This window comes from Leucoraja erinacea, chromosome 29, assembly GCF_028641065.1.
Source record: "Leucoraja erinacea ecotype New England chromosome 29, Leri_hhj_1, whole genome shotgun sequence".
In the NCBI taxonomy this organism is placed as follows: domain Eukaryota; kingdom Metazoa; phylum Chordata; class Chondrichthyes; order Rajiformes; family Rajidae; genus Leucoraja; species Leucoraja erinaceus.
Genome location: NC_073405.1, coordinates 4,845,829 through 4,869,831, shown reverse-complemented (window position 1 = coordinate 4,869,831; position 24,003 = coordinate 4,845,829). Strand labels below are relative to the sequence as shown.

The 24,003-nt window shown below is 49.9% G+C and overlaps 1 protein-coding gene across 1 annotated transcript in view; it reads right to left on the bottom strand.

Moving 5' to 3' along the window:
• cpamd8 (C3 and PZP like alpha-2-macroglobulin domain containing 8) overlaps positions 1 to 24,003 on the bottom strand; it is a 116,402-nt gene that overhangs the window by 67,097 nt on the left and 25,302 nt on the right. The window contains 13 exon segments of the mRNA XM_055658393.1: positions 321 to 474; positions 964 to 1,195; positions 3,393 to 3,455; positions 6,580 to 6,722; positions 8,108 to 8,266; positions 10,312 to 10,461; positions 12,200 to 12,372; positions 13,111 to 13,300; positions 15,957 to 16,085; positions 16,792 to 16,962; positions 18,925 to 19,152; positions 21,575 to 21,683; positions 23,159 to 23,243. Of these exon segments, the coding sequence (XP_055514368.1) occupies positions 321 to 474; positions 964 to 1,195; positions 3,393 to 3,455; positions 6,580 to 6,722; positions 8,108 to 8,266; positions 10,312 to 10,461; positions 12,200 to 12,372; positions 13,111 to 13,300; positions 15,957 to 16,085; positions 16,792 to 16,962; positions 18,925 to 19,152; positions 21,575 to 21,683; positions 23,159 to 23,243 (1,986 nt within the window).

Genomic DNA, 24,003 nt, shown 5'->3' with positions numbered 1-24,003 from the left:
CCCCCCCCACTCCTCTTCCCCCACCCCACCCCTCTCCTCCCGCCCCACCCGTCCCCCCCTACTCCGCTCCTCCCCCCCACCCCACCCCCTCCTCTCTCCCCCCACCCCACCCCTCCCTCCCGCCCCACCCCTCCCCCCCTACTCCGCCCCTCCTCCTCCCCCCACCCCACCCCTCTCTCCCCCCACCCCACCCCTCTCCTCCCGCCCCCCCCCCCCCCCCCCTACTCCGCTCCTCCCCACCACCTCACTCCTCCCCCCCACCCCTCTCCTCCCCCCCCACCCCTCTCCTTCCGCCCCCGGAGTTTGTATTTGCCCCTTACCTGTGATGTTGGCAGGGCCCAATTCACTGAACAGGAGGACAATGGAGGTGGGTTTGGCTTCATCCGAGTCGATGCACATCTTACGCGTCAGATGCCTCTTCCCCGGGTGGCCAATAAACTTGATTCCTTTCGGAACTGTAATTTTAACATGAACCTGGAACATCGAGGAGACCAACGTCACTCAGCACGGCGCACTAACTCTGCAGTCACAAGAATGTCCATCACCCATCGCCACTCCCAACGGAAGGAACCTAATCTCACGTTCCACATCTATTCCCAATCCCTCAATACCCTGGACCAAAACATGTATTAATTTGAGTTTTCAACACAGACATTGATAGATTTTTTAAATGAAAACAGAAAATGGCAGAAACATTCAGCTGGTTCGGCAGTATCTGTGGAAAGCAAACACGTCATCCAGGGATAGACGTTACTGGCTTTATCTAGCACTAAATGTTATTCCCTTTATCATGTGTTTGTACTCTGTGGATGACTCGATTGTGATCATGTGATCAGGTCTTTCCGCTGGTTAGCAGGCAACAAACAAGTTTTCACTGTAGCTCGGTACACGTGACAACAAGCTGAACTCTACGCAACCTCCACCCACCCGTCTTGTCCTGTGACAGCCGCGTTTCCCACGTACCTCTGCGCAGCTCTGGAGGTAGTTGTAGACCATGAGAGGGATCTTGGTTTGCTCCCCGCGGATCACAAAGCTGGGCAGGGTGAAATCCACAAAGAAGGCCTTGAAGGTGCGGAGCTCGGTGGGCCGGGCGAGTCCCAGGCCCGTCTCCTGGGACAGTCCGACTGCCTCCGTTACCCAAGTGGTGATGGAGTCCGGAATCTCCACGTGCAGTCGGGCCTCGCCCGTGGAATCGCTGTCAGCGGGTGAATAAAGGCGAGAGGCATGCAAGTTTTTAATTAGAGATACAACTGCGCAGAAACAGGCCCTTCAGCCCACCGAGTCCGTGCCGACCAGGGTTGGATTCTGACTATGGGTGCCATCTGTACGGAGTTTTACGTTCTCCCTGTGACCTGCGTGGGTTTTCTCCGGGTGCTCCGGTTTCCGCCCACACTCCAAAAACATATAGGTTTGTAGGTTGTCGAAGTGTTCAAGAAGGAATTGCAGATGCTGGAAGATCAAAGGTACACAAAATTGCTGGAAAAACTCAGCGGGTGCAGCAGCATCTATGGAGCGAAGGAAATAGGCGACGTTTCGGGCCGAAACCTTTCTTCAGACTCGTAAGATCCTTGAGTCTGAGTCTGAGTCTTCAGACTTGAGTCTGAAGAAGGGTTTCGGCCCGAAACGTCGCCCATTTCCTTCGCTCCATAGATGCTGCTGCACCCGCTGAGTTTCTCCAGCAATTTTGTGTACCTAGGTTTGTAGGTTAATTGGCTTTGGTAAGATTGTAAATAGTCGGATAGTGCTAGTGTACAGGGATCGTTGGTTGGCCCGGACTTGGTGGGCCAAAGGGCCTGGTTCCGTGCTGTATCTGCAAACTAAACTAAACAATTTGTGGCTTCAGGGAGCTGTGTGTTGAGTAGACCATGTACTGCACAAAGTGTTAAACTGAGTTCTGTGTATTGAGTGGCAAAAACTATTTTGGCCGGTTTTAATCGGAGAGAGCATCAAGCTAAAGCTTTGCTGTGTTGAATGTTAGGTGCAGAGGATTCCTCAATGGGACAATTCCCCTCAATCCTCCCATCCCTTTACTCAGTGCGGCAAACATGCCTTTCCACTCTAATGCATGCTGCACTCTCTCCAAGCTTTTGCAAGGAATTAAGATCAGAATTCCTTTCACCCTTTGGCTCCAAAGCTGGTAATGTTTTAAATTCTCACATGGGAACACTTAGGCGAGGAATGCAGCAATGTAAAGTGTTGGGAGATATTTTGGCAACGTGTTAAGTGCTTTGAAGCAATTTACAGTTTTTGAATGATACAAGGCCCACCACATGCTTCGGTTTGTCTTGCAGCATGCACTGGCAGCCGCAGTGATAACATCCTCCTTATTGCTTAAGCTGTACTCGGCACTGCTCCCGATACTGCCTGACATAGATACAAACTGCTGGAGTCACTCAGTGGCTCAGGCGACATCTCTGGTGAAAAGGGGTAGGTGGCCGAGATCCTTCTTCACACTTGTGTTACGGATCGTGAATGAAGTCCAAAGAAGGGTCCCAAAACAAAACGTCACCCACCCACCTTCTCCAGAGATGCTGCCTGGCCCGCTGAGTTGCTCCAGCACTTTTGTGTATTAAACCAGCATCCGCAGTTCCTTCTTATTACAACCCGATGTTGCCTGCTCATCTGATTTAAACATGGATCTGCGATATTGAGCTGCACAGTCCTTCTAACGCCTTCACCCCCAATCCCTAATGCCCATATTTGTCTCAGCCCACAGATGGACACAAACTGCTCAGCGAGTCAGCCAGCACCTGTGGAGAAAAAGGACGGGTGATGTTTCGGATCGAGACCCATCTTCAGGAAGCGTGTAGGGAATGAACTGCAGATGCTGGTTTAGACACAAAAAGCGGGAGTAACTCAGCGGGTCAGGCAGCATCTCTGGAGAACAGGTGAAGTTTCGGGTCGAGCCCCTTCTTCAGAATTCAAGTCTGAAGAAGTGACTCGACCCAAAACATGACCTACTCCTTATCTCCAAAGATGCTGCCTGGCCCGCTGAGTTCTTCCAGCTTTTTGTGTTTTGCTTGCCCTTCTTCAGGAATAAAGAAGGGTCCCACCCCGAAACATCACCCAGCCTTTTTCTCCAGAGATGCCGACTGCCCCACTGAGTTACACCAGCCATTTGTGTCTATATTTGGTATGAACCAGCATCTGCAGTTCCTTCTTTCTACATTTTGGTTCAGTCCAGCCAGCAGCCTCTAAGCCTTTAAGCCTGACATTCTGCAAACTAGTCTTCAATATCCTGCGGAGTAGCTGGATGCTCAAGTTCAGTTATAGCTCATCGGGAGCCCCGGTATTCCGATTCGCACCATGGGCATTGCTACCAGGAACGGGATTTGCATCTACCCCGACCGACTGCCGTACGCCAACGTAAATCCCGACTTCAGTGCTTCTACCTGATGTTGAGACAATGCCAGATCCAGGTTTCTGGAAAGAAAGTCCTTTTCTTCTTCTCAGCTCTAAGTAGAAAGAAATCAGTTGTGTGTTAGAGGAGAACAGAACATCAAAGGCATCTCACAGGACAGAATCTCTCCCAGCCGCCCCCAAGGTACCCAATCTAGACTTCAGATTTCACTTTAGACTTTGGAGATACAGCGTGGGAACAGGCCCTACGGCCCAGCAAGTCCACGTGGGTTTTCTCCGGGTGCTCCGGTTTCCACCCACATTCCAAAGGAGTACAGGTTTGTAGGTTCATTTGGTTTCGGGTAGAAATTGTAAATGGTCCCTAGACAGCACTAGTGTACGCGGTTAGTCGTTGGCCTGCATGGACTCGATGGGCCGAAGGGCCCTTTTCCGCACTGTATCTCTAAACTAGACTAAACTAAAGATGGACACAAAAAGCTGGAGTAATTCAGCGGGACAGGCAGCATCTCTGGAGAGGAGGAACGGGTGACGTTTCGAGACAAGACCGTTCTTCAGACTAGGTCAGGGAAAAGGGAAACTAAACTAGACTGTACAGAGGCACGGCCAGAGAATGACACTGCACAGGAGACCATTGATCCATCCTGTCCCGACTGCACCTCACTCATTCTACTCCCTTCTACGCCTGGTTTTCTTAAGCCCATTCCCAACCACTAGGCACAGTAGAGGAGACATTTGCCTAATGCTGCTTGTTTTAAATCTATTGATGTTTCTCAGCCGCTGTCCGAGTTCATTCTGATCCATTACTGAGCCAAACAGGCAGGCGGATCACCCAGCAGCTAAACGTACGGAATTAAACATTTCCATGCAACAGAGAATGAGGATCATCCGTCAAATCCGTCAAATCCGTCATTTCATTGTCTCTAATGCATTTCGTTGTCTCCAATGCATTTCGTTGTCTCTGTACTGTACACTGACAATGACAATTAAAATTGAATCTGAATCTGAATCTGAATCTGAAATCTCTGACAAAAACATTCCTTCACAAACTTCCCCAGTAAATCCATTTTGATTTAGTCCCAGTGTTAGTTTTAGAGATACAGCGTGGAAACAGGCCCCTCATCCCACAGAGTCCACGTCAACCAACGGCCACCCGGGCACCAGTTTAAATTGCTTAAGAATTTAGATGCTGGAAAATCGAAGGTACACAAAAATGCTGGAGAAACTCAGCGGGTGCAGCAGCATCTATGGAGCGAAAGAAATAGGCAACGTTTCTCCAGCATTTTTGTGTACCTACCAGTTTAAATTGTTACACTAGTGACAATTTATAGAAGCCAATTATCTGACAAACCTGCACGTCTTTGGAAGGCAGGAGGATACCCGAGCACCCGGAGAAAATCCACGGGGTCACAGGGACGGCACCCGAGGTTGCAGGTGGTTCCCGGAGGTTGCAGGTAGTGGAAGCAGGTAGGGAGACTGACGAAAACCTCCGGGAACCGAACGGAAACCTTGGGTGGGGCGCGAAGTCTCCAGAGGTTTCCGTTCAGGTTTCCTAAGTGGGACAGGGGCATAACTCTCTCCGAGTCCCATCTACCTGCACTCAGACCAGAGTGTCTTTGGTGGGAAACATAGAAACATAGGAAATAGGTGCAGGAGTAGGCCATTCGTCCCTTCGAGCCTGCACCGCCATTCAATATGATCATGGCTGATCATCCAACTCCGTATCCTGTACCTGCCTTCTCTCCATACCCCCTCATCCCTTTAGCCACAAGGGCCACATCTAACTCCCTCTTAAATATAGCCAACGAACTGGCCTCAACTACCTTCTGTGGCAGAGAATTCCAGAGATTCACCACTCTCTGTGTGAAAAATGTTTTCCTCATCTCGGTCCTAAAAGATTTCCCCCTTATCCTTAAACTGTGACCCCTTGTTCTGGACTTCCCCAACATCGGAAACAATCTTCCTGCATCTTGCCTGTCCAACCTCTTAAGAATTCTGTAAGTTTCTATAAGATCCCCTCTCAATCTCCTAAATTCTAGAGAGTATAAACCAAGTCTATCCAATCTTTCTTCATAACACAGTCCAGCCATCCCAGGAATCAGTCTGGTGAACCGTCTCTGCACTCCCTCTATGGCAATAATGTCCTTCCTCAGATTTGGAGACCAAAACTGTACGCAATTCTCCAGGTGTGGTCTCTCCAACTGCAGTAGAACCTCCCTGCTCCTATACTCAAATCCTTTTGCTATGAAGAATGAAAGACAAGGTAAACTAAATGTACAATTCTAAAATGGGGCCAAGAATAGATAGATTATCAACGCCTTTTAGTGAAGACAGTTCAGGTTGAGAATGCTGAATAAAAAAAACACCTTGCGTGAGGCAGAGTTACAGCAAGGAAGTTATGTTAAAACTTCTTGAAATATTAGATAGGATGGAGCCAAAGAATTGTTGTCAATTCTGGCAACACACCACGGGAATGGTTTCAAAGCCTTGAAGAGGATGCAGAGGGGATTAACCTGATGTTCTCTGGAACGAGAGCCAGTTAAGGTTGAAAAACTGCTCTATTCTCTTGAGAACATCGAAACATACGTACAGGGAGTGCCAGTGGTCAGGATCGAACCCACGTCTCTGGAGCTGTGAGGCAGCAACTCGACTGCTGCTGCCACGGTGCCTCCCTCAGAGCTTGTGCAGTACTCCGCGTTTCCATGCGACCGAGAAGAAGGCCCTTCGGCCCGTCAAGTCTCTGACAATCCCATTCCTCGGCAAACATTTTCTCCCACATTTCCATCCATTCGCACGGCCGATTAATGTACCAACCCACATGACTTGAGGATTTAAGAAGGAACTGCAGATCGAAGGCAGACAAAAATGCTGGAGAAACTCAGCGGGTACAGCAGCATCTATGGAGCGAAGGAAATAGGCAACGTTTCGGGACGAAACGTTGCCTATTTCCTTCGCTCCATAGATGCTGCTGCACCCGCTGAGTTTCTCCAGCATTTTTGTGTACCTTCAGGTTTGTAGGTTAATTAGCTTTTGTAAAGTGTCCCTAGTGATGGGATTCAATTGCTGAAGAGCCCATTTCTATGCTGTATCTCAAAACTAAACTATCTGCTCCCTATACCTCTCTGCAGCCTTTCTCCCTTTAACCCTGTAAACAGGGCCTGTTTCCACGCTGTATTGCTAAAAACTAAAACAAAGGGTGAAACACAGGCGGTTGTCTCTCACCTGGGAGTGATCCTTGGCTGGAGAGCTGCGACGAGGGTCCCGGTGTGGGGCTGGAAGCCAGGCACGGCCTCGTCAGTGTACATCCCGCCATTCTGTCTGTGATTCAGGCTCACTACGTCCGTCATGACCACCAGGCCCGTTTCCTAGGTAACCGGGGAAGCAGGCGCAGGTCAAAGGGTAGAAGAGCGAAAACAGCTGCCAAATGGCGCCGAGCAACAACATCTGTGGGAACCTGTACCCCAGTGAGACTCCGCATCTCGAGAACCTATCCCAACCCCATCGGGCAAAAGATATGGAAGTGTGAAAATGCACACCTCCAGAATCAGGGGCAGTTTTTCCCCCTGCTGTTATCAGGCAACTGAACCATTCTACCAACACCTAGAGAGCTGTCCAGAACTAACAGCTACCTCATTGGAGACACTCAAGACTGCCTTTGGTCGGACTGGCTTAATCTTGCACTAAACGTTATTCCCTATATTATAGAAACATAGAAATTAGGTGCAGGAGTAGGCCATTCGGCCCTTCGAGCCTGCGCCGCCATTCAATATGATCATGGCTGATCATCCAACTCAGTATCCCGTACCTGCCTTCTCTCCATACCCCCTGATCCCCTTAGCCACAAGGGCCACATAACTAACTCCCTCTTAAATATAGCCAATGAACTGGCCTCAACTACCCTCTGTGGCAGAGAGTTCCAGAGATTCACCACTCTCTGTGTGAAAAAAGTTCTTCTCATCTCGGTTTTAAAGGATTTCCCCCTTATCCTTAAGCTGTGACCCCTTGTCCTGGACTTCCCCAACATCGGGAACAATCTTCCTGCATCTAGCCTGTCCAACCCCTTAAGAATTTTGTAAGTTTCTATAAGATCCCCTCTCAATCTCCTAAATTCTAGAGAGTATAAACCAAGTCTATCCAGTCTTTCTTCATAAACAGTCCTGACATCCCAGGAATCAGTCTGAACCGTCTCTGCACTCCCTGCACTCTGCACTCCATATATACATACATATTATGTATCTGTACACTGCGGATGGCTCGATTGTAATCATGTATTGTCTTTCCGCTGACTGGTTAGCACGCAACAAAAGCTTTTCACTGCGCCTTGGTGCTCGTTACAATAAACTAAACTCAAACTTAATGGGAGTTAATATCTGGAGGTAGCAAAGAGTCAGTGTCTGCATCACCCCATGACATCCTTATTAATCAAAAATCTGACCACCTCCGCCAGATTCACCACCCTCTGACTAAAGAAATATCTTCTCATCCCCTTTCTAAAGGAACGTCCTTTTATTCTGAAGCTATGGTTTTTTGGTCCTCGACTCTTGCACTAGTGGAAGCATGGTCACCGCATCCACTCTATCCAGGCTGTTCTCTATTCGGTTCTGTTGTGCTGCTGCAAGTGAGAATCTCATTGTTCTGTTTCGGTGCGTAGGAGAATAAAACGCTCTCGGCTCTCGAGGCGAGAGTCAGTGTCTGGCGGGGAGGAGGATGCAGCTGATAACGGAGGTGAGATGCGGGAGGTGGTGCTTACACTGAAGGCAAAGTGGGCGTCCTTGGTGATGTCCCAGTGCCACGGGAACATGGACGATCTCCGTCTCCGTGACGACAGCCCCGGCCACCAGAAGTGACCATCCTCCTTCGGGATTCCAAAGGCGTCGGAAACGTCGTAGTCGGCCAGTTCCTGGAAGATCTGGAGAAAGAGCGGACAGGGTTAAAGGTCAGCAGGCAATCAGGCGATGTTCCCTGACCCTGCACTGATTCCAGTGTCTCCACACCAGGTAGCTCCCACCTACAGGATTCACTGGGGAGACCTGGAGCTTGATGTAGTCGTGGAGTTAATAAGAGTTGGGCGGCACAGTGGCGCAGCGGTAGAGTTGCTGCCTCACAGCGCCAGAGACCTGGGTTCGATCCTGACCACGGAGCTTCTACTTTCACCCCGTGACCTGCGTGGGTTTTCTCCAGGTGCTCCAGTTTCCTACCATACTTCAATGACGTACAGGTTTGTAGGTTAATTGGCTTGGTAAAATTGTAAGTTGACCCTTGCGCACGTGTGTGGGATGGTGTTAGGGTGCGGGGATCGCTGGTCGGCACGGACTCGGGGGGTCAAAGAGCCTGTTTCCGCATTGTATCTCTAAACTAAACTAAAACAACTAAGTTACATGGTACAGAAACAGGCCCTTCTGCCCAACTCTTCCATGCTGGCCCAAAAGTGTCTTCCTGAGCTCGTCTTATTTGACCCGATTTTGGCGCATCTCCATTCAAACCTTTGCTATCTATGCACCTGAACAAATGTCTTTTAAACATTGTAATTAATATCACATCCACCACATGCTCATTTATCATATCCACCACCCTCTGCATCTCTTCCAACCCTAAGGGAAGAAAAGATTGTGACCATCCACATTATCTATGGCCCCTCATGATTTTATCCACCTCGATTCGGTCACTCCTCAGCAACCTGACGCCCCTGTCATGGTGCGGTCTCACCGACACCTTGTTCAATTGTAACATGAAGTCCCAACTCTTGTACCCAGAGCCCCGTGGATCTTTATGGTTGAGGGGTTGAATCGTCACAGAACTGAAGGAAGTTTGGTTACAGAAAACCCCAACCTAAATAAACAAATGATCAGTCTGGATGGGTGGAATGCCCATTTGCTGTTGCTGTGGCCCATGGAGGAATGGTTTCATAAGCACCCAAGTCATTGGAGCGGAATCAGGCCATTCGGCCCATTGAGTCTACTCCACCATTCATTCATGGCTGATCTATCTCTCCCTCTCAACCCCATTCATAGAAACATAGAAATTAGGTGCAGGAGTAGGCCATTCGGCCCTTCGAGCCTGCACCGCCATTCAATATGATCATGGCTGATCATCCAACTCAGTATCCCGTACCTGCCTTCTCTCCATCCCCTCTGATCCCCTTGGCCACAAGGGCCACATCTAACTCCCTCTTAAATATAGCCAATGAACTGTACTCGACTACCCTGTGGCAGAGAGTTCCAGAGATTCACCACTCTCTGTGTGAAAAAAGTTCTTCTCATCTCTACTGCCTTCTCCTGCCATCTCCCCATAACCCCTGACGCCCGTACTAATCAAGAACCTATCCATCTCCAGTTTAAAAATACCTAATGACCGCCTCAACAGCCATCTGTGGCAATGAATTCCACAGATTCACCACCCTCTGGCTAAAGAAATGACTCCTCATCTCCTTCCTAAAGGTACAAAAACTTCAAAGCGTCTCCTTGGCGCTGGTGTGTAATTGAGACTTGAGTTTAGGTTTATAACTGACACATATGAGGGCGGGCCCAGTGCTGCAGCAGTAGCCAGAGACACGGCTTTGATCCTGACTACGGATGCTGCCTGTGCGGAGTTTGCACGTTCCCCCTGTGACCGTGTAGGTTTACTCCGGGTGCTCTGGTTTCCTCTCACAGTCCAAAGACGTGCAGGTTTGTAGGTCAATCGCCGTTGGTGACAAATTGGAAATTGTCAATAGACAGTAGACAATAGGTGCAGGAGTAGGCCATTCGGCCCTTCGAGCCAGCACCGCCATTCAATGTGATCGTGGCTGATCGTCCCCAATCAGTACCCCGTTCCTGCCTTCTCCCCATATCCCCTGACTCCGCTATTTGTCCCAAGTGCGTTGGGTAGAACTAGGATATGCCGCGGACTCTGTGGACCGAAGGGCCTGCCTCCACGCTGTATCGCTAACGTCTAGAGAGGACAGGCTGTGACTACCTTGTCCGTGGTGAGCTGGAAGCCAGGTTTGAGCAGATACACGCTCTTGTCCACGGTTGCCACGCAAACACACGCCCGTGGCTCACCCTTCACTGCCACGCTGATGAGGTCGCCAGGCTTCGTCTTGTTGGAGGAGAGTGAGATCGAGATCTGCACGTTGAATCACAAAAAATTAACAGGTACAATTCATAAATCCGGCACAGTTACCTCACCCCCCAAGCCATGTGAGGATTTTCCCAGCCCAGGTGACCAGGCAGGTTCCAGGACCATCACTTGGCCAGTTTCAAATGTTATAAATTAGTTCCAATTCATATAACCATATAACCATATAACAATTACAGCACGGAAACAGGCCATCTCGGCCCTACAAGTCCATGCCGAACAAATTTTGTTCCCCTTAGTCCCACCTGCCTGCACTCGTACCATAACCCTCCATTCCCTTCTCATCCATATGCTTATCCAATTTATTTTTAAATGATACCAATGAACCTGCCTCCACCACTTCCACTGGGAGCTCATTCCACACCGCTACCACTCTCTGAGTAAAGAAGTTCCCCCTCATATTACCCCTAAACTTCTGTTTAATTCTGAAGTCATGTCCTCTTGAAACGTCATCTTCAGAGTCAAGAATGTTTTATTGCCATATAAACTCCACATATCCTCATCTTCGCAATCTCTGTATTCCCGACAGTTTTTACAACTCCCAGATCTTTGTGCTTCTCCCAATACTGTACATCGCCGTATCTCCTCTTCCCTTCCCCATAGCTAACTGATCCATTCTACATTTTCCTTGACCTTTGTCTCCTTTAAACCCTCGTTTTCACACCTTCACCTTCCATATCTCTACGTCCCCCTCTCCCCTGACTTAGTCTGGAGAAGGGTCTCGACCCGAAACGTCACCCATTCCTCTCCGGAGATGCTGCCTGTCCCGCTGAGTTACTGCAGCATTTTGTGTCTAACCCTTATTGCTGTCTGTCTATTGGAGGCATCTGGATCCCAGATTGTAGAACTTTCCTTTCATAAACCTCTGCATCTCCCCACCTTGAACCCCCTTTCAAACCCTTGTTTTAATCCACCCTTCCCCACCAACTATGCAGTTGATTCACAGAGTCAGTTGGCACAGAGACGGGGCCCTTGTACTCAGCTGCCCTCATGTGCGAGATGCAGGAAGATTGTTCCCGATGTTGGGGAAGTCCAGGACAAGGGGTCACAGCTTAAGGATAAGGGGGAAATCCTTGAAATCCTTTAAAACCGAGATGAGAAGAACTTTTTTCACACAGAGAGTGGTGAATCTCTGAAACTCTCTGCCACAGGGGGTAGTTGAGGCCAGTTCATTGGCTATATTTAAGAGGGAGTTAGATGTGGCCCTTGCGGCTAAGGGGATCAGGGGGTATGGAGAGAAGGCAGGTATGGGATACTGAGTTGGATGATCAGCCATGATCATATTGAATGGCGGTGCAGGCTCGAAGGGCCGAATGGCCTACTCCTGCACGTAATTTCTATGTTTCTATGTGTAGCTCAGTGTCAGAGTTAGTTTGCCGACACTCTATACAAGTTTAAGAAAGAACTGCAGATGCTGGAAAAATCGAAGGTAGACAAAAATGCTGGAGAAACTCAGTGGGTTTGTTAGTTTGTTTAGTTTATTGTCACTTGTACAGTGAAAAGCTTGTGTTGCTTGATAACCAGTCAGCAGAAAGACAAACACACAATTACAATCGAGCCAATTACAGTGTATGGATAGATACATGATTAGGAATAACGTTTAGAGCAAGGTTGTGTCGGAGTAGAGATTTAAGAGCGTGGAGCGATTGTAATATGTGATTGCAGATCTGCTTTTATATTATTGTAGGTGATAGATATTTGCAGGCTGGTGTTGTTGCAAACGCACCTTGTTCTCGTAGGACGGCTGGACTGGAACTTGGATGCTGTCGGTGATGCCCTCGCCATTGTCTCGCACGTAGTACAGGAGCAGGCGGCTGACGGGGCTCATGTTGTGCGTGACCGTGAAGTGGATGTAGGTGGTGCACACGCCAACCTCGCTGGCTGGAGACGCGGGCCGCTCTGAGAAGGAAAATTGATCAACCATGATCATATTAAATGGCGGTGCAGGCTCGAAGGGCCGAATGGCCTACTCCTGCACCTAATTTCTATGTTTCTATGTTTCTAAAAGAGAGGTTCAACTACATTCATCTGCCTGACCACACTGTCTCCCGCTCCCTCCCTCCCACTTTCCCCACACTGTCTCCCGCTCCCTCCCACTGCACCTCTGCCCCATCTCCGTTCTGTCCATCTCAGCCTCCCTCAGTCCAATGACCGCTCCGCCCAAATCTCCATTCCTTCTTCCGACTCTCCCTCCCTCCGTCTGATCATCCCCCTCTCTGTCTGACCTCCCCTTAGTGCAAGCCTCCCTCCCTATCCCAACCTCCCTCCTCTTCCCTCTCTGTCCGACCCACTCTCTCCGACCCTCCCTCCCTCTGCCTAACCCTCCATCTCCAGCCTTCCCTCTCTCCTTTGAACCCTCTGTCCCTTCTGTTCTCCATTCTATCTGACCCTCCCTCCCTCCTTGACCACTTGGTCCCCTCCGGCCGATCCTCCACCCCTCCCTTCCATCCGCCCCTGGCCCTGATGCTCACTGTGCCTGATCCTCTCTACCACTTCCTTCCACGGGGCCATTCCTTCCCACTGACCCTCTCTATCTGACTCTCCCTCTCTCAACAATCCTGTCTTCCTCCTTCCACCTCCATCTGACCCCCCCCTCCTCCCTCGTGCCCGACCTTCAGCCCACCCGGTCGGACTCACGGTTCAGTGGGCTCTGTGACGATTGTTTCTTCTTGTCGAAGATGACGGTGGCCCTCCTGCTGCGCTGCTGGGTGGCGCTGGCCGGCTGCATGCCTGTCCTCACAATGTTGCCCCGCGAGGCTATCTCGTAGTGCAAGGCAAAGTCACAGGGGCAGGTGGATTTCACTGGGATCCAAGCCTCTTCCCCCACCTGGAGCAGTCAAGAGGTGAGAGAGCTTCATGAGACTCGGGGACTGAGGCTGCCACTGACTCCAGCCACACGGGGGCAGCAGGGGTAACGAGCGGCCGGCCGTGGCGGGGTTTATAACGGCTTTGGGCGGCACAGCGACGCAGCGATAGAGTTGCTGCCTCACAGCTGCAGAGGCCCAGCTTCAAACCTGGCTACGGGTTTGCACATTCTCCCCGTGACCGCGTGGGTTTTCTCCGGGTGCTCCGGTTTCCCCCCACACTCCAAAGATCCACAGGTTTGTACTTTAATTGGCTTTGGTAAAAATTGTAAATTGTTTGTCGCGGGTAGGATAGAACTAGTGTATAGGGTGATCGCTGGTCAGTGCGGACTCGGTGGGCCGAAGGGCCTGTTTTCACGTAGTGTCTCTAACGTCTAAAGCAGCAAGACAGGCCAGGAGGGACTCCCAGAACTGAGCTCCAGAGGGAACTGTCAGCGATGTCCCATAGTCTACGGTGGGAAAGGGTGCAGGGAAGACCCAGCTCACTTGTACAATGCCGGAGTGGGACCTGGAATATTCACCAATGGCCTGGTTGGTATACAGGCATTGCTTCCGAGTTTGTAGAGAAACCAAAACTCAGAAATATAATGAACAACGACAAGAAAACTAACAGAATGCAGGTGAACAGAGATTGCTGTAGGATTGGACCACCACAGGGACCAGTTTACTTTAGATTTCAGGGGTACAACGTGACCTTCAGCCCATCGAGTCTGCTCCAACCAGCGATCACCCCGTATACTAGCATTATCCTACATACCTGGGACAGTGTACAATTTACAGAAGCCAATTAACCTTCAAATCTGGGCGTCTTTGGAGTGTGGGAGGAAGCCAGAGCGCCCGGAGAAAACCCACACGGTCACGGGGGGAACGTGCAAACTCCGTACTGACAGCACCCCGTGGTCAGGATCGAACCTGGGTCTCTTTCGCTGTAAGGCAGCAACTCTACCGCTGTGCTGCCCCAAAATTAGTAATATGGAGTGAATCATTTTGGTTGGAAGGATGAAAGGTAAGAATGTATAAATGTACAATTTTTAAATGGGGCCAAGAATAGATAGATTATCAACGTCTTTGAAGGTTCAGCCTGAGAATGCTGATTAAATAAGAATCCCTGACCTCGCGTGAGGCAGAGCTACAGCGAGGAAGTTATGTTAAAACCTCATGAAATAGGCTGCAGCCAAAGAATTGTGTTCAACTTTGGCAACACACCTCGGGAACGATTTCAAAGCCTTGAAGAGGATGCAGAGGGGATTAACCTGAAGTTGACTGGAACGAGGAATGTCCGATGACTTCGGAGAGACCTGTTAAAACTCCTCTGTTCCCTTCAGAAGAGAGAGGCTTAAGAGGGCATTTAACAAGGTGTCGAAAGTAACGAGAGGTTTTGGCAGAGAAACAAAACGAGATATGGCTTCCAGGGGCAGGGGGGGTTTGATGGCCAGCGGACACAGATTTACGACGATCAGATAACAAGAGTTGTTGTGATCACGAACCTGCCTGTCGCAAAAGGGCAGAGGGATTTTCAAAGGAAACCGAGCAAGTATTTTACAGGCAAACGAACCTCAGAGTTCAAGGGAAAGAACGAGGGAGTGGGACAAGCAGAAACGTTCACTGAGAGATGGAGAACAGATTCACTAGGATGAATAAATCACTCACGGTTTGAGTATTATAAGGACCGCGTCTGTGGTGTTAGTGATCAGGAGTAAAATTTGGTCGTTCGGCCCATCGAGTCTACTCCGCCATTCAATCATAGCTGATCTCTTTCTCCCTCCTAACCCCATTTTCACGCCTTCCCCCCATAACCCCGTACTAATCAAGAATCTATCTATAGGTACACAAAAATGCTGGAGAAACTCAGCGGGTGCAGCGGCATCTATGGAGCGAAGGGAATAGCCAACGTTTCAGGCCGAAACGTTGCCTATTTCCTTCCCTGAGTTTCTCCAGCATTTTTGTCTACTTTCGATTTTCCAGCATCTGCAGTTCCTTCTTAAACACAAGAATCTATCTATCTCTGCCTTAAAAATATCCATTGACTTGGCCTCCACAGCCTTCGGTGGCAAGGAATACCACAGATTCACCACCCTCTGACTAAAGAGATTCCTCTTCATCTCCTTCCTATGACTTCTGGTCCTAGACTCTCCCACTGGTGGAAGCATCCTCTCCACATCCACTCCATCCAGTTATTTGCAAGTTTTAATTGAACCTTCGCTGGAGAATCAAGCCTTAGTTTCCAAATATCTTGCAATGTTTGCAATGTTTAGAAATACAGCATGGAAACGGCCCTTCGGCCCATCTAGTCCATGCCGACCATCGATCACTCGTTGAAACTAGTTCTATGTTATCCCACTTTCTTATTCACTCCCTACACAATGGGAGCAGTTGACAGAGGACAATTAACCTGCACGTCTTTGGATTGTGGGAGGAAACCGGAGCACCCGGAGGATCCCATGCAGTCACAGGGAGGACGTGCAAACTCCACCCAGACAGCACCCGAGGTCAGGATTGAACCCAGGACTCTGGTGCTGAGAGGCAGCAGCTCCACCAGCTGCATCACTGCACTTCCCTTCCGTGAGACTGGCAAGGAGGGAACGGGAAGAGGAGGCGGTGTAGAGAGTAACAGCTCACCTGGAGTGGTCGCTCAGGCCCCTGCAGCTGAATATGGCACTTGCTCGGTGAATACCAGCTGCTGATGGAGAGGTAGCTGGGGAGATACTGGTCGCCCGCCGGGGTTCCATTGATGGCCGTCACCTTAGTCTGAAACAGAGCAAGAATGTTATTAGTACAGGTCCACCACTGATCCTCCAGCACCCGGCTCCAGAGTCTTTCTGGATTCTCCGTTTTGCCAGATCAACGGAGGTCTTGGCCTCCAACAGTATGTCAACGCAAAGGTTTGGTGAGCATTAATGTATAGAAACGTAGAAAATAGGTGCAGGAGTAGGCCATTCGGCCCTTCGAGCCTGCACCACCATTCAATATGATCATGGCTGAGGGTGTGAGAGATAGTGAGAGCATGTATGGGGGGTGTGAGAGTGAGAGTGAGAGAGAGTGTGAGAGAGAGAGTGTGAGAGAGAGAGAGTGAGAGAAAGTGAGAGAGTGAGAGAGTGTGTGTGAGTGTTTGAGAGAGAATGAGAGAGGATAGTGAAACGTAGAAAATAGGTGCAGGAGGAGGCCATTCGGCCCTTCGAGCCTGCACCGCCATTCAATATAATCATGGCTGATCATCCAACTCAGTATCCTGTACCTGCCTTCTCTCCATACCCCCTGATCCCTTTAGCCACAAGGGCCACATCTAACTCTCTCTTAAATATAGCCAATGAACTGTGGCCTCAACTACAGGGAGAGAGAGAGAGAGAGGCAGAGAGTGTGAGCCAGAGATAGAGGGAGAGTGTGTATGGTGTAAGTGTACACACGTGCACCACAATGTTTCTCGGTCTCCCCAGTCCCGTGTGTCCGTGCTCACCTCCAGCCAGACGTACTGTGCGGCAGTTGGGATGGAGGGAATCTCAAACTGCACCTTGCTGTCCTCCGACACCAGCTCACTCGTGTAGACGTTGTCCTTCGGGGTGAGCTCGGCTTTGATCCGCACCGTGATGCCATTTGCCGGGCTCCCATCGGGATAGGTCACCTCCACCTGAGTAAACAAGGAGCACGGGGAAGGGCAACGTTGGAACCTCAGGCACGGGCACATCCGGGAGGGATATCCTGTCACGGCTGCAGGACCGACCTTGTACACAGTACAACAACTTAGCAGTGGAGCAGGTGAAAAGCATCAAGTTCCTGGGGGTGCATATAACAACGGATACCTTAACTTGGACTACAAACACCACATCTCTGGTAAAACGGGCTGAGAAGATCACACCTCCACCCTCCCATCCTCACCACGTTCTACAGAAGCACCATTGAATCAGTCATGACCAGCTGCATCTCTATGTGGTGCTGCGGCTGTGCAGCTGCGGGCTGGAAGTGCCTTCAGAGAGTGGTGAGGACAGCGGAAAAAACCATTGGGACTTCTCTTCCTTCAATCATGGACATTGGTTACAAACGCTGTCTGACAAGAGCTAAGGGCATTACCAGAGCCCCCACACACCCACAATATGGACTGTTTACACTGCCGAACTCTGGGAGGAGGTACCGCAGCATGAAGAGCGGGACAACCAGGTTCTGCAACAGCTTCATCCCCCAGGCCATAAGACTATTGAACTCACAATCAAACCGATGCTAGAACTTTCTTATACATTACCACTTGTAAAAACTTTCCTATATATCTATTTTACAGAACTAAGCACATGAAGCACTTTTACTGATCGCCTGATATAAATGTTATATTCTGCTGCTACTTTGAAGAGTCAATGCGACAAAATTCCGTTCAATGTGCACTGTGTCTATGTGTATACCTGAATGACAATTAAAGTTATATTATTATATTATAAACTAACCCAAGAGAAATCCTTTACACAGGCCATCACTTCATAATCATGAACTCATCAGATCATAAGAGCAGAATTGTCACATCTAATCCACCATTCAATCCTGGCTGATCCATCTCTCTTTTCTAACCCCATTCTCCTACCTTGTCCCTGACACCCGGACTAAGAACAAGGAGGGAAGAGACAAAGACTTTAATCACAGTGAGGAGGTGCCTGGTGAACTCACTGTGGTGGATGTTACATTTGTGTTTATTGTGTGTTTTTGTCATTTTTATTCTATGTATGACTGCAAGGCAACAACATTTCATTCAGACCGAAAGGTCTGAATGACAATAAAGGATACTTTGACTTTGACTTTATCAAGAATATATCTATCTCTGCCTTAAAATTGACGTGGCCGCCACTGCCTTGTGTGGCAGGTTCACCACCCGCTGACCAAAGAAATTCCTCCTCATCTCCTTCCTAAAGGAGCTTCCTTTAATTCTGAGGCTATGACCTTTGGTCCTAGATTCTCACAAAGGTGCAGCTGGTAGAGCTGCTGCCTCACACCTTCAGAAACCCAGGTTCAACAGGTGATGTCTGTTTGCAGTTTGCACGATCTCCCTGTGACCACGTGGGTCCACTCTGGGTGTTTGGAAAGAGATGCCGGAGGAGGTCGTTGACGCAGGTACTAAAGCAATGTTTAAGAAACATTTGGACAGGTAACGTGGATAGGACAGGTTTCGAGGGATACGGACCAAATGCGGACAGGCGGGACTAGTGTAGGTGGGGCATGTTGGTCGGTGTTGTGCCGAAGGGCCTGTCTCCACACTGTATGACTCCAAGATAGTTCTCCATACTTTGGAGGCTCCCAGTTTCACAGCCCCAACATTGCGGTGGTGCAGCGGTAGAGTTGCTGCTTTACAGCGCCAGAGACCCTGGTTCGATCCTGACTACGGGTGCTGCCCGTATGGAGTTTGTACGTTCTCCCCGTGACCGCGTGGGTTTTCTCCAGGCTCTCCGGTCTCCTCCCACACTACAGAGACGTGCAGGTCTGTAGGTTAATTGGCTTGGCATCATCGTAAATTGTCCCCAGTGTGTGTAGGATAGTGTTTGTGTAGATCGCTGGTGGGCCGGGGGGCCTGTTTCTGCAGGGGTATCTCTAAAACTAAACTGAACTGCATTACCTTTCCTTTGTAGGGCAGGCCGGGCTTGAACTGCTTGCGAGTGTCCTTGGAGTACTTGATGTCGATCAGCTGCTTGTGGACGGGGGTGGAATCGTCGAAGGTGATCTGCGTGCTGCCGTCACCGCTCAACACCGAGGCCCAGATGTTGAGCGAGCCGCGGAAATGTTCGGCGACGTCCACCGGCATCATCTCCTTGACACAGATGGGAAAGGAGGCTGTGCCTTCAAGCTGCAGGGTTGGAAGAGAAGGAATGTGTGGGAACGTCAACGGCATCTTCATAAGGTCATAGGAGCAGAATTTGGCCCTTCAGCCCATCAAGGCTACTACCACCACTCAATCATGGCTGATCTTTCCCTCCCTTCTAACCCAATTCTCCCGCCTTCTCCTCATAACCCCTGACACCCGTACTAATCAAGAATCTGTCTATCTCTGCCTCAAAAATATCCACTGACTTGGCCTCCACAACCTCCTGTGGCAAAGAATTCCACAGATTCACCACCCTCTGACCAAAGAAGGGTTATCTGACATTTCATCGAGTCACACTGCATGGAAACAGGCCCTTTGGTCAAACTTGCCCACAGCGACCAACATGCCCCATCTATACAAGTCCCACAAGCCTGCGTTTGGCCCATATCCCTCTAAACCTGTCCGACCCATGTACCTGCCCAAATGTGTCTTAAACTTTGCAATTGTCCCTGCCTCAACTACCTTCTCCGGCAACTTGTCCCGTACACCTAAGATAGATACAAAATGCTGGAGTAACTCAACGGGACAGGCAGCATCTCAGCCGAGGAGGAAAGGGTGATGTTTTGGGTTGAGACCATTCTGCACACTGAGAGTCGGGGAGGGGAAGATACAGAGATAAGGAAGTGCAAGGTGTGAGAATGAGACATCAAAGGTGATGGAGATCAAGGAAAATGTAGATCATTGTTAGCTGGGAGAAGGTAACAACAAAGCAAACAGAGATAAAATGTAATCCGGGACAGTCAGACTGGTCGGAGAACTAGGAAGGGGGAGGGATGGAGTGAGGGAGAAAGCAAGGATTACTTGAAGTTAGAGAAGTCAAATATTCATGCCGCTGGGGTGCAAGCTGCCCAAACAAAATATGAGGTGCTGTTCGTCCAATTTGCAGTGGGCCTCACTCCGACAATGGAGGGGGCCCAGGACGTGAGAATGGGAGGGGGAGTTAAAGTAGACACAAAATGCTGGAGTAACTCAGCTGGAGGGGCAGCATCTCTGGAGAGTAGGAATGGCCGAGTGTTTAGTAAATGTGAGATCAGGTAGGTTCAGGTGGACTGAGCGGACTCTGTGGAGGGAAATGAACAGATGACATCTCGGGTCGGGATCCTGCTTCAGCTGCAATGCATTTAACCTGCGCTGCCCCTACTCTGGGAGGGACAGTGTAGGGGGGGGGGGGGGGGTTCACTCTGTATCTAATCCATGCTGCCTCTTCCCCGTGAGTGTGCAATGGAACAGTGCAGAGGGAGCTAAACTCTGTATTGCCCTATGCTATCACACCCTGGGAGTTTGTCAGATGAGTGTCTGTATCTCTGTACCTCAGTGCAAAGAGAGTTATCCAAGTCTCCAGTAAGGAAGTGGCACTTCCAGGTTTTCCCAAGCTGCTGTGAGGATTCTCCCGACCACCATCATCCGGTGAGAAGGGCCTGGAACATCGGGCCTCCGCAAAGGCGACTGCGGAGGCCTCAATAGGCCCGACTATGGGTGGACATGGGGATGGGGACTGGACTTTGTGCCTTCCCTCACAGTGGGAACCATTGTGGGGGGGGTTATGTTTAAATGTCTTTATTAGTGTTATGTTTGTATTCTTTTTGTATGTGCTGCAATGGCAATCCGCATTTCACTACACCGATTGGTGTATGTGACTAATAAAGAACCTTTGAACCTTTGACCATAAGACATGGGAGCAGAATTAGGCCATTCGTCCCATCAAGTCTGCTCTGCCGTTCCATCATGGCTAATCTATTTCTCTCTCAACCCCATTCACTTCCCCATAACCTTTGATGCCCCCCCCACCATCAAGAACCTGTCAATCTTCACTTGAAAAATATGCAATGACTTGGCCTCCACAGCCATCTGTGGCAATGAATTCCACAGACTCACCAAACCCTGGCTGAAGAAATTCCTCCTCATCTCCATGCTACAGGTACATCCTTTAATCCTGAGGCTGTGGCGTCTGATCCAAGACATGCCGGTGAGTTTGTCAGGCGAGTGGCTGTATCTCACTCTCACCTGTGGGAAAACATCCTCACCTATTGGAAACATCCTCTCTATCCAAGCCTTTCACTACTCTGTATGTTTCAATGAGGTCACCCCTCCCCCCCTTCCCCCACTCTTCTAAACTCCAGCGAGTAGAGGCCCAGTGCCCTCAAACGCTCCTCATACATCAATCCAATCATTCCCGTAAATCTCCACTGGACCCTCTCCTCCAGTGCCAGCACATCCTTCCTCACCTACGTACGTGGAGCAATGCCACTCCTATCATTAAACAGTTTGATGGGCCAATGTAGAGGGAGCATAACTCAGTATCTACCTTGCCTAGGGAGAGTTTATTGAACACTGAACATTAAAATGGATGCCGTCCATGTTTCCTGGGTCAACAATATGAGGTCAGTGTGCAGAGATGCCATACCTCCATGGTCTTCACCACAGGGTGGCCCAGCTCGTGCCGGTAGTAACCCACTCCGTTCACCGTCATGTTCACCGTCAGCCTCCCCGACACTGGTTTACCAAACGTGTACCTAAAGAGAACACGAGAGAGGGAAGGTGCACGGTGAGGGAGGCGTGGTTTGATGCAGCCACACGCGGTGGAACACTTCCAGCCTCTCTTCTCGCCCAATGCAGGCGGCACAATGATAGAAACATAGAAAATAGGTGCAAGTGTAGAGGCCATTCGGCCCTTCGAGCCCGCACCGCCATTCAATATGATCATGGCTGATCATCCAACTCAGTATCCTGTACCTGCCTTCTCTCCATACCCCCTGATCCCTTTAGCCACAAGGGCCACATCCAACTCCCTCTTAAATATAGCCAATGAACTGTGGCCTCAACTACTTTCTGTGGCAGAGAATTCCAAAGATTCACCACTCTCTGTGTGGAAAAAAAAAAAAATCTCATCTCGGTCCTAAAAGACTTCCCCTTTATCCTTAAACTGTGACCCCTTGTTCTGGACTTCCCCAACATCGGGAACAATCTTCCTGCATCTAGCCTGTCCAACCCCTGAAGAATGTTGTAAGTTTCTATAAGATCCCCCCTCAATCTTCTAAATTCTAGCGAGTACAAGCTGAGTGTATCCAGTCTTTCTTCATATGAAAGTCCTGCCATCCCAGGAATCAGTCTGGTGAACCTTCTCTGTACTCCCTCTATGGCAATGATGACAAAGCGCCAGTGCTCACTGTCCTGCCCGTTCCCCTGTACACCGGAGAGCCGATGAGGTGGGAGCCGCTGGAGACGTCGGACACGAGGAGCAAGAGGGTCATATGAGGGCGGACCGGATCCTGCGCCTTCAGGGTCGGCTGCAGTAGGCGCCCCCGGGACACTAATGAGGCCGGGCGAGGAGAGGAGAGGGACTTCAGTTCGCGGGCCGTTCCTGTCAAAGGCGACGGGGGAAGGCCGTGCAGGAGCCTGGGGCTCGCCTGGATCGGGAGCCGCTCCAGTAGACCAAGCGCGCGGGCCGACCGGACTTGTGAAACGGCACCAAAACATGGCGGTGCACGCACGTGTAAATATGCAAAGAGAATTTCACTCTGCAGTTACACATGTAACAAATAACTATCTTTGGAGGTGTCGAGGTTCATAAGTGATTGAAGCAGAATTAGGCCATTCGGCCCATCAAGTCTATGCCGCCATTCAATCATGGCTAATCTCATTCCATCTCAACCCCATTCTCCTGCCTTCTCCCCATAACCCCCAACACCTGTATTAATCAACAATCTGTCTATCTCTGCCTTAGAAATATCCATTTTTGACCGCCTCCACAGCCTTCTGTGGCAATGAATTCCACAGATTCACCACCCTCTGACTAAAGACATTTCTCCTCATCTCCTTCGTCCATTAAATTCTGAGGCTTTAACCTCTGGTCACAGACTCTCCCACTGGTGGAAGAGTCTAGTGGAGGAGTGGAAGAGGTCAGAGTGTTGGGGAGGCCTTTGCCTCGTGCTCTGTGCTGAGAGGCTCTAGATTGGGCAGCCATTTAACGGGAGGAAGTGTAGCTTACCTGGCATGGACAGTTCCCTCCTCACACTTGCTCAGATCCTGGATGTACCTGGGAGGATCGATAGTGAGCTCGAACTTTGGTAACACTATACGCAAGAATGAAAACGTTCAACGTTACAAAACATAAATATTCCCACATTAGTAAAATTGTTTTTTTGGAGACACAGCGCAGAAACAGGCCCTTGGGCCCACCCAGTCCGCGCCGACCAGCGATCCCCGTACGTCAGCAGTATCCTCCACGCTAAAGGGACAAGTTACAATTTTACCGAAGCTAGTTAACCTACACACCAGTACGCCTTTGGAGTGTGGGAGGAAACCGGAGCGCCTGGAGAAAACCCACGTGGTCACAGGATGAATGTATAAACTCCGTAGAGGCAGTACCCATTAGTCAGGATCAAACCCGGGTCTCTGGCGCTGTGAGGCAGCAACTCTTTCGATGGGCCACTGTGCCACCCTATTGTCAATTAAAATTGGGCGACAGAGTCTACACACAAGCTGGGATGGAACAGCCTGGGGCACGGCTGGACCGGGCGTCGCACCAAGAGGCCGAACACGTGGACCTCACATGGTTTACAGCAGTGGAGGAGCAACCGAGGCCACCATGGTTATACTTTTAAAAACAATCAAAAAAATCAAGTATTAAAAATAATATTTACTATACAATAAAACAAAACAGAACCCACCGCCATAGTACAAGGCAAACAAATATACTAAATAAACTGCTATATAACTACTATGTTACAATCCTTGTCAAGGATTCATTCGACGTAACCCTGGAAAAGGGGCAGGCAGCTGGCTCGGTCAGAGCCCGCTTCCGCCTGGTGCTGTGATTCGCGGATGGCCAGC